The 11,782-nt window shown below is 59.4% G+C and overlaps 1 protein-coding gene across 2 annotated transcripts in view; it reads right to left on the bottom strand.

Annotated features, from left to right (window-relative positions):
• Positions 1 to 5,682: 5,682 nt before the first annotated feature.
• The window catches only part of LOC309621490 (uncharacterized protein), a 45,649-nt gene continuing 39,549 nt past the window's right edge, over positions 5,683 to 11,782 (bottom strand). For both annotated transcript variants that reach the window (XM_082408936.1, XM_082408937.1), the window contains exons 4-6: positions 7,433 to 7,632; positions 6,831 to 6,963; positions 5,683 to 5,812 (exon numbers count right to left, since the gene is read on the bottom strand). In XM_082408936.1, coding sequence (XP_082265062.1) covers positions 6,948 to 6,963; positions 7,433 to 7,632 — 216 coding nt within the window. In that variant the 3' untranslated portion in view covers positions 5,683 to 5,812; positions 6,831 to 6,947. The remainder of the gene's footprint in view (positions 5,813 to 6,830; positions 6,964 to 7,432; positions 7,633 to 11,782) is intronic.

Here is an 11,782-nt window from a genome sequence, read left to right as displayed (position 1 = left end):
AATCTGGCAGGACATTGGTATCTTGATAATCTCAGATTTCCAAAAAATATTACAAAGAGCTATGTATTCATGTACAGCAATCACAGAGGGGACTTATGACCGAACTCAAAGGTAAACTAACTTCCTTGAAACTTCTTAGATTCTCAACTCCCTGGACAACCTCTTGTCCCGTGTGAAGACTAGTGGAATTTTTAAACCTCTAATCTAGGGTAAGGGTGCGGCTTTCATTTTTACCTGCTGGCTTGTGTTCACAGCACCTTTTAAAGACTGCTTGCTTAACTACAGCTGCATATCATTTCCCAGCTACAGAAAGTCTTTTCCATGTTTGCCAGTGTTGTTTCCATAATAGTAAACATCACACTTTAGGTGGGCAGGAGTTAAAGTTTTATTATCAGTCTAGGCAAGACCAAAAATTCAAAGCAAATTCAATTTTGCTTAAGGGAACATTGGAAGGTAACAATTCTTCATATCACAAGCCTCATATGACCCATTTCAAACCATAGAGAATGACACCTTTATGGGTCACTGTCCCAAGAGACAAACAAATGTGAACAACTAAAACATTTAAAAAGTGCACCAAGCTTCAGAAGTCTCAAACAAAACTTGAATTTTCTGTGCCTACTCCTGTCAAATGAAGTTATTGCCTGTACACCACTCCTCTTGCAAAGTGGTCTTCTATTTCCTTTCATTTGACCTAGATCGGCTAGGAGACCTAGAGAAAGATCGGGACGGCTTGTGATTTCTCTCCTGGGACAGTCATCTCTCTCTTCTCCTATATCTAGAAAGGGACCTGCTCTGGCTGACGGAGAAAGCTCTCCATCTTGGAGATGTGTGGGAGGTGGAGGACTCCTCCTCCGATAATCATCTCGAGGGCGACGACCCCAAGAAGGAGGCGGTCACGATTGCGACTTCTCTTTTCCCCATTCGACAGGTCCACTCTTACTCGGCAGCCACATAGTGTTCTCCCATCTAGTTCTCGGACAGCATCGGCTGCATCTCGGGGATCTTCACATTCAACAAGAGCGAAGCCGGGAGGGCTTTTAGCAACCCACACACTTCAGAGTGGTCCGTAATAGCCTAAATCTCGTTCCAATTCAGCCTTGTTACCACTGTTTGCAAGATTCCCTACATAAACTTTACAGTCCAACGGACAGGAATCACGATGCAAGACCCTCGTGGCCTCCTGTTTTTCATGGGCCACAGGGTGGTCCCGGGCCTCTAGAATCTGGCAGCTGAATCTGCTCGCACAAGCTGTCCTGTGGGGATGCGTTTCCCCCTATGTGTCCAGCCCGGGGCCCCGCGGTCTTGGCCCGGCCTCACCGGTGAGAGGGTGAACCCCAGCTCCCTGGAGCAGACACTCAGAGCCCTGGTGACCAGACTCACGGCTGACGGGGCTGGAGTGGTGGCTGGACATGTGTGGCCAGCCTGGTGGTGTTTGGCCCCCTCTGCAGTTCCAGTTCCAGCTGAGAAAGAGCCTCCCTGTGTTATTTTCTCCTGGTTGTGTAAGGATCCCCGGTGTCATCTGACAGAAATGTAGATGGTGTGTTCTTTCTCTCTTTTCTCCCTGCTTCCTCTCCTCCCTCTCTCCCTCCCTGTCCCTCTTTCCCTGTTCTGCTCTCCCTCTCTTTCCCTCTCCCTCTCTCTCTCTCCCTCCCTCTCTCTCCATCTGTCTCTCCCTCTCTCCCTCCCTCTCTCTCTTTCCTCTCCCTCTTTCCTCTCCCTCTTCCCTCTCCTCTCCCTCTGTCCCTGCCTCTCTCCCTGTGCCTGTTTCCCTGTCCTTGTTTCCGTGTTCCGCTCTGCCTCTACCTCTGTCTCTCCGTCTCTGGGAGGGAGTGAGGGAGATGGAGAGACGGAGGGAGAGGGAGAGTTGGAGGGAGAGGGAGAAGAGGGAGGAGAAGGAGGGAGGCAGAGGGAGGGAGGGAGAGGTCTCTTCCTCCCTCCCTCTCCCTCCCTCCTTCTCTCCCTCACCCTCTCTCCCTCTCCATCCCTCCATCATTTTCCCTCCTGCTCCCTCTCCCTCCCTCTCCCTCTCCCTCTCTCCCTCCCAGAGAGGGAGAGACAGAGGGAGAGGGAGAGGGGGGAGAGAGGGACACGGAGAGGGAGGGAGGGAGACAGAGAGGGAAGCAGGCACCCTCTCTCCTTCTCCCTCTCCCTACCTCCTTCTCCAACTCCCCCTCTCCTTCGCTCCCTCCCTCTCCTCTCCCTCTGTCTCTCCCTCTCCCTCCCTCCCTCTAGGAGAGGGAGAGGAAGGGGGAGGGAGAGGGAGAGGGAGAGATGTCTCGCCCTCCCTCCCTCCCTCTCCCTCGCCCTTTCCCTTCCTCTCTCCCTCTCCCTCGCCCTTTCCCTTCCTCTCTCCCTCTCCCTCCCTCTGTCTCTCCCGCTCCCTCCGTCTCTCCCTCTCCCTCCGTCTCTCCCGCTCCCTCATTTCCTCTCAGAGAGGGAGAGATGGAGGGAGAGGCAGAGCTGAGGGAGAGGAGCAGAGGGAGGGGGGAGAGAGGGAGAGGGAGAGAGGGAGAGAAGAAGGAGAGAGGGAAAGGGAGGGAGGAAGAGACCTCTCTCTCTCTCCCTCTCTCCCCCCTCTCTCTCCTTCTCCCTCTCCCTCTCCCTTGTCTCTGCCTCTTCCTCCGTCTCTGGGAGGGAGTGAGGGAGATGGAGAGACGGAGGGAGAGGGAGAGTTGGAGGGAGAGGGAGAGGGAGGAGAGGGAGCGAGGGAGTGGGAGAGAGGGAGCGAGAGAGGGATAAAGGGAGGGAGAGAGGGATAGAGGGAGGGGGGGAGAGACGTCTTTGTCTTTCCTTCCCTCCCTCTATCCCTCTCTCCCTCTCCCCCTCTCTCTCCCTCTCCCCCCTCCCTCTCCTGCTCCCTCTCCCTCCACCTCCTTCCCTCTCCAGAGAGGGAGACAGAGAAGGAAGCAGGCACCCTCTCCAGAGAGGGAAGGAGGTGGAGGGAGAGGGAGAGGGAGAGGGAGAGGGAGCAGGAGAGGGAGAGAGGGAGGGAGAGAGGGAGAGAGGGAGAGAGGGAGAGAGGGAGAGAGAGAGTGAGGGAGAGGGAATGAGGTATCGGAAGAGCGGAACAGGGAAACAGGGACAGGGAAAGGGGGACAGGGAGAGAGGGAGAGGGAAAGAGGGAGAGGGAGAGAGGCAGAGGGAGAGATGGAGGGAGAGTGAGAGTGAGAAGCAGGGAGGTAGAGGGAGGGAGGGAAGGAGGGAGAGAGGGAGACAGAGAGGGAGAGAGGGAGACAGAGAGGGAGAGAGGGAGAAGGGCTGATGGGGGCTCCCTCCCCCTCCCCTCCTCTCCCCACTGCTTTCTCTTTCTTCTGCTTCAACAAACACCAGGCGCCTTTTAGATCAGCCCTGAAGTCAACGTTGATGCTTGGACGGCTTGACCTCCCCGCTGCCTTCCAGCCCGGGACCACAGCTGGGAGATGAAGTCTGCGGGGCCCTGGGCGGCGGCGGCGGGCTGCACAGGCACCTCCTCTGACGCCCAATCTCTCCTCCTTTACGAGGCAGCCGCCAGCTCCCCTCCCTGACTCCCCAAGATTTGGGGCCTTTTTAATATGTGTCGATAATGCCATGAGCTACTATTTAACTTTTCCACGAGGACCCATCTCCCGAAATGCAGTGCTTTTCAGCCTTGGCTGCACTAGAGAACCCCCAGGGAAGGGAGAGACGTCTGCACCTCCCTCTCTCTCCCTCTCCCTCCTCCTCTCCCTCTCCTTCTGGGGTGATGCCCCATGAGCTCAGCTTCGCAGATGTTCCCCCCATCTCCTCTCTGTGCCTTGCGTGGGGTCTGGGCCTTCTCACTGTGGCCCGGGTACGGCCTTGACATTCAGACATCGGTTCCTGCAAGGACACTTGCGTTTGGTCCATACCGCGTGTGGCTGCAGTCTGTGCTTCTCCTGTTCAGCATCTTCAGTAGATGGGGGCTGTGCATGAGCCCTTCATCTTCCCCGCAGACACCACTGGTGCTTGCTCGGCCTCGTGGGTGATGTGGGGGGCGTGGGGGACAGTCCTGTGTCCCCACCTTCCTGGGCTGCAGACAGGCCACGTTGGTCCTGTGGTGACTGGAGGCTCCCAGGAGAACCCCACCGCAGAGCCGGAGAGGTGGCCCCAGAGAAGGTGGCATACGCCTGGGGCCGGGCCTCACCAGCCAGCCCCGGGCCACCGGCAGCAACAGGCGTCTCGCCGTCCAGGGGGCTGGGTGTTTGGGCGCCGTGGGGATGACCTGCTGTCTGCACGGCAGCCGAGTCTGTATTGTTGAGCCTGGCGAGGCCCCTGGGTGGCTCCTGGAGAGCCTGGTCACATTTCTTCCTGCCCTTGGCCTTAGAGCTCATCACGGTTCACGCCGTTTCTGGTTCCAAAAGGACCTGTGTTCATAAAGACCACGTGTTAGGACAGCACCAAAGTGTCTAGAAATCCGGGCCAGGAGGAGGAGGGAGGGGGATTGGCTGTGCCCGCCAGTGGCCTGAGAGCCCTGCCCGCCCTCAGAGACCTGGCCCGGGGCCCGTGGGGAGGGCGTGGCCCACGGTCCCCAGCGCTGGCCGTCTCTGGGTTCCAGGAGAACTGCGCGATCCTCGGGGAGCTGGTAAGGCTGCAGGCTCAGAAGTCCCGCCTGCTGGGGTTCAGCACGCGTGCCGACTCCGTGCTGGAGATGAACATGGCCAAGACCAGCCAGGTGGTGGCCACTTTCCTAGGTAACCCCGCCTCCCCGAGTCCCAGTGGGGACAGGGGTCAGGCGGACCTTGACTGGACGTGGTGCTGCCTGAGACCCCACTGTGTCAGCCCTTGGGGGTCGCCTTCCCCAACCCTTCATTCTGCCTCGAGGGGCGTGGGGTGGGTGGCGGCTGGGAGGCTGCCACAGGGACATAGCCGAACCTCTCCCCTCCGCCCGCAGATGAGCTGGCCCAGAAGCTGAAGCCCCTCGGGGAGCAGGAGCGGCCGTGATCCTGGACCTAAAGAAGGCCAAGTGCCAGAGGTGGGGCCTGCACTTTGACGGGCCCATCAACGTCTAGGACCTGTGCTACTACACGAACCAGGGGGAGGAGACGCGCTACCACGTGGACCGGTACCTGCTCAATGAGTCCTTCCCCATGCAGGTGGTCACGCGCGGGCGGCTGGGCATCTCCCAGGAGCTGCTGGGGCTGACCTTCGACCTGGAGGAGGGTGCCAACGTGTGTCACGAAGATGTGAGGCTCTACATGGTCCGGGACGCGGCCGCGGACAAGGTCATCCATCGGCAAGTTCTACCTGGACCTCTACCCTCGGTGCATGCGTGGGAGAACCTGTCGGCCGTGGGCCAGGGCTCCTCTGTGGAAGCGGGGCCTCACCCGCGTCCCTCCCCAGGGAAGGGAAGTCCGGGCACATGGCCTGCTTTGGCCTGCAGCCGGGCTGCCTGCAGCAGGATGGGAGGCGCCAGATTGCCATCGTGGCCATGGTGGCCAACTTCACCAAGCCTACGCCCAACCCGCCCTCCCTGTTGCAGCATGATGAGCTGGAGACCTACTTCCATGAGTTCTGGCAAGCGACGCACCAGCTCCGCTCCCAGGTGGGTGCGGGCGCGGGGCTGCAGGCAGGGGGCGGGGAGGGCCCGGGCTCTCCCGTGGTTCTCAGGCAGGCCCTCGCCACGGGATTCTTCCGCTGATGTCACCCCGCACGTGGTGACGCCCTCGGTGTCAGTTTCCATCATCAAACCCCACGCACAGGGCGTGTAAAAAAAACGGAAGTGGATGTCCTCGAGACTCTGGAGGCTGGAAGCCGCAGATCAAGGAGTCAAGACTGGTTCCCTGCATGTTAAATACGTGTATTCAAGAGTTGCCTTTAAAAAGACAAAAGAAAAGAAAGGAACGTTGCATGCAAGTCTGGTGACAGGCGGTGATGAGAACCAGAGGGTAGGCTCTGGGGCCGGGAGCGCCACGCCCTGTGAGGCCCTGGGGCTGCTGCCAGTCTCGGTGGAGGCTCAGCAAGTCCCAGGGACTTCCCCACGGAGGGGGGGGTCCCCAGCTGAGCGTCTGGGCCCAGGACCCAGTGCTCGTTCAGTCTTCCTGCGGTCAGCCCTTCGTCCTGAGAGCGATGCTCTCACAGGCTGCACCGGAGCGCGTGGGGACACTTTACTGAGCTGTGCAGCCGTCACTACTGCCCTGTTTTGGAACATTTCCCTCACCCCAAAAATGTCCGTCACGCCCTTAGTTATCATTCCCTCCCCCCCCCCCCGCCCCTAACAACCAGGAACCCACTCTGACTCTGTGGATCTACCTGTTCTGGAAGTTTCCCCTCAGTGGGGTCACACCCTGTGTGTCCTTCTGTGTTTGATGTCTCTCGCTGAGCATCGTGTTCTCAGGGTGTATCCACGTGGCAGCGAGTGTCAGGGCTTCACACCTTTGCGTGGCTGAGGGCCGGAAAAAAGACAAACGACAAGAAAGGCACGTTGCCTGCGACTCTGGTGACAGCCGGTGATGAGAACCAGAGGGTAGGCTCTGGGGCCAGGAGCGCCGCGCCCTGTGAGGCCCTGGGGCTGCTGCCAGTCTCGGTGGAGGCTCAGCAAGTCCCAGGGACTTCCCCACCGGGGGGTGGGGGGTGTCCCCAGCTAAGCGTCTGGGCCCAGGACCCAGTGCTCGTTCAGTCTTCCTGCGGTCAGCCCTTCGTCCTGAGAGCGATGCTCTCACAGGCTGCACCGGAGAATGTGTGGACACTTTACTGAGCTGTGCAGCCGTCACTACTGCCCTGTTTTGGAACATTTCCCTCACCCCAAAAGTGTCCCTCACGCCTTTAGTTATCATTCCCTCCCCTCCCCTGTCCCTGACAACCAGGAACCCACTCTGACTCTGTGGATCTACCTGTTCTGGATGTTTCCCCTCAATGGGGTCACACCCTGTGTGTCCTTCTGTGTTTGATGTCTCTCGCTGAGCATCGTGTTCTCAGGGTGTATCCACGTGGCAGCGAGTGTCAGGGCTTCACACCTTTGCGTGGCTGAGGGCCGGAAAAAAGACAAACGACAAGAAAGGCACGTTACCTGCGACTCTGGCGACAGCCGGTGATGAGAACCAGAGGGAAGGCTCTGGGGCCGGGAGCGCCGCGCCCTGTGAAGCCCTGGCGTTGCTGCCAGTCTCGGTGGGGCACGGGCAGCGCCGTCCCCTGGAGCTGCTGGCCAACTCATCAAGTCCCAGCTGGCCAACCCCGGTGCGGTCGGGCCGAGGGAAAGGAAAGGGGCTCCCGGACCGCCCGGCTGGAAAGCGCGGCCTGCACACAGTGCCAGCCCCCCGTCTCCTTCCTCCCGCCCTCCAGGCCTCTTCAACCTGCGCCAGATCGTCCTGGCCAAGGTGGACAAGGCCCTGCACACGCAGACGCCCGCGGACCCGGCCCAGGAGAATGCCCGCCTCTGCCAGGAGGTCCTCGGGGTCCCAGCCACGCCAGGTAGCCAAGTGCACACCGGGCCCACCTTAGCGGTCGGTTGGCGGCTACTGCCCAGGTCAAGAGGATCCTCTGGTGGTGTGTGAAGGGGGACCGACTGACGGGCTCTGGCCGAGGCCCGCTGACCTCTGGCCTCTTCCTGCCTCGGTTCCTGGCCTGGTCCCTCCAGCTGTGGCCCGCGGAGTCCGAGGGTGGGGTGGGCGTATCTGCACGTGCTTTCTGGAGAGCCTGGAAGAGGCAGGAGAGGGCTTCATATCCCGGACGGAACGCGTTGACGAGGTTTGCCCGTGCGTGTCGGTGCGGAGACGCAGTTCACTCCCTCGTGAGCACTTGAACCCGCGCTCTCCCCGTGCTGGAAGGTGAGCCCTGACTCATCCCTCAGAGCCTCGGGCAGCTGACCTTGTAAGAGGCTTAGGGGTGAACCCTCGTGAGCTTCAGCAGAAAGTCGGCAAAAATTTATTTGTGTCCCTCCACTGAGTTGCCCGCCAGGTCCCCGTTTTCTAGAAGTGTTGGGCCAATACTCCCTCTAGTGGCAGGGGACTCAGACAGGGCTGCTTTGAGGCCCCCTCTCTGGGGAAGGGGCACGGAGCGGCCAGGGGGCCGGGCAGGAGCTTCTCCGCGTGTGTCCCAGGGACCCACCTGCTTGCGACCTTCGGCCACCTGGCAGGAAGCTACGACGCCCAGTCCTATGGCTACCTGTGCAGCGAGGTGTACTCCGCGGACACGTTCCACACACGTTTCAAGTGGGAGGGCGTCCTGAGTGGCAAGGTGAGAGGCCGGTCTGCACGGAGGTCCTTGGCCTGGGCCTAGATGCTTGTGCCGCCCGCCTGGGCCTGCCAGGCTCTGAGGGCCCTGCCCTGGACCCCCTGCTCCCCTGCTCCCCTGCCCTTTGTTGAGTCACAGCAGAGGTGGCCACACCCACACCCTCAGTGAAGGGGGTGCTCCACCCTCCTGCAGCCCCACCCCCTCTCGTCAGGTTGCCATGGACTACAGAAGCTGCATTCTGAGGCCAGGGGGCTCCGAGGATGCCAAGGGCATGGTGAAGCTCTTCCTGGGTTGTGACCCCACGCAGGACGCCTTCCTCCTGAGCAAAGGGCTGCAGGTTGAGGGCTGCAAGCCGCCGGCCTGCTGAAGGCACGGGGTTTTGCCCACCCAGGCGGACCGGGTGCCTTAGCGCCCCGTCGGGGCGGGGGAGGGGCCGCGTGTCCTCCCAGCCCCTGAGTCCCCGGTGGCCGGCCTAGGCCAAAAGTCTCCACCTGGAAGTGTCTGGAGAGCCTGGCATCAAGGCTCCCCCTTGTTGCACTAATGCAATCCCTTCCTGGGGAGCTTTCCTGGTAACAAAACGGTTCTTTGAAAACGCAGCCGTTAATAAAAAGACTCTACTCCTGGTCTCTGCCTGCCGTCCCTTCCACCACAGGAGTGGCATGGGGGCCGTCACACCGGGGGGAGTTCTGACCTTGGTCGGGGATCAGCCCTGGGGCCGTGGTGACGCGTCTGGGTCACTGGGAGATGGCTGAGCTGTGGGGTGAGTGCAGACGGGGATGGTGCCCCGCACCCCGGCCGGGCAGGCTCTCCAGTGAGGGGGTGTCAGTTTCCTGCCAGCCTCTCGCCCGTCACTGTTTGGCATCTCGGGGGCTGTGATTGGCTGGAGCTGGTTCTGGCGGTGGGCACAGCTGTGGGAAGCCCGGCTGTGGCTGTCCCTGTCCCCGTGTCCTGTCCTCCTGCTCAAGGCCGGCCGGCTGGCTCCCTCTGATCATCGGCAGCTGCTGAAGTCTGGACCACAGCAGGGGGCTGCCTTCCTGGGTCCTAGCGATTCTTCCCAAAGGCCTTAGGGATGTGTTTTGGTGGCAGTAGGAATTCAGAGAGGGTGCTGCACCACTGGAGCGGTAGGGTGGCTCTGGACCGTCCCGTGTGTCCTTCCCGGGCCTTTGAGCTCCTCGGGAGCCCTGCCTCCGGCCCTTCGCCCCCACAAAGGACGCCAGGCAGCGGAGCGAGCGCGCGGGCGGCGCCCCGACCTTCTCCCCGTGGCCCAGGCGGGCAGGCCGTGCCACGCTCTGCCCTCCCCTCAGCCTGCCCGCCCGTTCTCACCCGCCCTAGGGCAGTCGGTTGTGGACCAGGCTGTGGTGTCTGCCCTTCTGCAGCCCCGGCTCAGCTCCCTGCACCCACTTCGGTGCCTTCTGTGTTCTGGGCTGGTTGCAGGCCCAGAGCCGGTGGGCAGGCACCCCGTGGCCGGGAGGGCTGTTCGTGTGAATTCCCTGGGGCTTGAAAAGGAGCACAGCCGGCCTTCCATCAGGCACCTCTCGATGGATATGGAAGGGGCGTGTCGGGGCCTGGGGGCCGCTCGTCTTCCTGTGCACCGAGCCCCCAGATGGTCCCCGTGCAAAATCCAGGTGTGGCGTTGGCACCCCAGCCGTGCGCCGGGCAGTCCGTGGCGGGCGACACAGGCCTCGGGCTGGTGGGCCACAGGGTTCCTGAGCAGCAGGTCAGGACTGAGAGGGTGAGGCCTTTCCCCGGGTCCAGGGCCCAGGCTGATGCCGGCTGGAGGCCCCTCCGCTCACCGCCCGCAGCCCCCAGCCCCTGCCCTCACGGGAGCCCCCAGGGCTGAGCTCAGGGGTTGGGTGCCCAGGCTCCCCGGTAGCCCAGCCCGTTCCCAGTCCTCCGTGGTCACTGAAGGACTTGGAAGCAGGTTGCCCCACAGAGACTGCTGTTCTCCGAGCCCTGGGCAGGGGGCAGGGAGGACGGGCACAGGGCCCTGCGGGGTGTGGTCGCCGGAGCAGCTCCACACAGTAAGTAAGAGCATCTCACCAAAAACAGTGCGTTTCTCCAGCCGCCCCGGGACCTGAGCTCAGGTCCTGGGGCAGGAAGGGGCAGCACTGCAGCTGTTAGCTGTCACTGGGGGTCGACTGTGGCCCGGTGCCACCTCTTAGATCGTCCCCCGTCCCCTTCCGGGGTTGCGACCGGACCCCTGCCAATCGGGTTCTCACTCCTCCCCATCCCCTACGCCTGCTCCACGAAGGTGGAAGGAACACATTTTTAAAAAGGCTGGAGCCTGGGCTTCCCTGCTGGCGCAGTGGTTAAGAATCCGCCTGCCAATGCAGGGGTCAAGGGTTCAAGCCCTGGTCCGGGAAGTTCCCACACGCCGCGGAGCAATGAAGCCCGTGCGCCACAACTACTGAGCCTGCGCTCTAGAGCCCAAAAGCCACAACTACTGAGTCCTCGTGCCCCAACTACTGAAGCCCGCGCGCCTAGAGCCCGTGCTCCGTAACAAGAGAAGCCACCGCAATGAGAAGCCCACGCACCGCAACGAAGAGTAGCCCCCGCTCACCGCAACTGGAGAAAGCACACACGCAGCAAGGAAGACCCAACGCAGCCAAAAATAAATAAATTAAATAAATAAATAAATTTTAAAAAATCATATTAAATACCTATCAATGAGATTTTAAGAAATAGTCAGGACCAGAGCCTCCCATCAAGCCTCTTAGATAGCCTCAACCACCAGAGGGCAGACAGCAGAAGCAAGAGAAACTACAATCCTGCAGCCTGTGGACCAAAAACCACAGTTACAGAAAGATAGAGAAGATGAAAAGGCAGAGGGCTATGTACCAGATGAAGGAAGAAGAAAAAACCCCAGAAAAACAACTAAATGAAGTGGAGATAGGCAACCTTCCAGAAAAAGAAATCAGAATAATGATAGTGAAGATGATCCAGGACTTCAGAATAAGAATGGAGGCAAAGATTGAGAAGATGCAAGAAATGATTAACAAAGACCTAGAAGAATTAAAGAACAAACAAACAGAGATGACCAATACAATAACTGAAATGAAAACTACACTAGAAGGAATCAATAGCAGAATAACTGAGGCAGAAGAACGGATAAGTGACCTGGAAGACAGAATGGTGGAATTCACTGCTGCGGAACAGACTAAAGAAAAAAGAATGAAAAGAAATGAAGACAGCCTAAGAGACCTCTGGGACAACATTAAATGCAACAACATTCGCATTATAGGGGTCCCAGAAGGAGAAGAGAGAGAGAAAGGACCAGAGAAAATATTTGAAGAGATTATAGTCGAAAACTTCCCTAACATGGGAAAGGAAATAGCCACCCATGTCCAGGAAGCGCAGAGAGTCCCATACAGAATAAACCCAAGGAGAAACACGCCGAGACACATAGTAATCAAAGTGGCGAAAATTAAAGACAAAGAAAAATTATTGAAAGCAGCAAGGGAAAAACGACAAATAACATACAAGGGAACTCCCATAAGGTTAACAGCTGATTTCTCAGCAGAAACTCTGCAAGCCAGAAGGGAGTGGCATGATATACTTAAAGTGCTGAAAGGGAAGAACCTACAACCAAGATTACTCTACCCAGCAAGGATCT

Source organism: Balaenoptera borealis, assembly GCF_965194805.1.
Source record: "Balaenoptera borealis genome assembly, contig: HAP1_SCAFFOLD_508, whole genome shotgun sequence".
Classification (NCBI taxonomy): Eukaryota; Metazoa; Chordata; class Mammalia; order Artiodactyla; family Balaenopteridae; genus Balaenoptera; species Balaenoptera borealis.
This window is presented reverse-complemented; position numbering and strand designations above follow the sequence as displayed.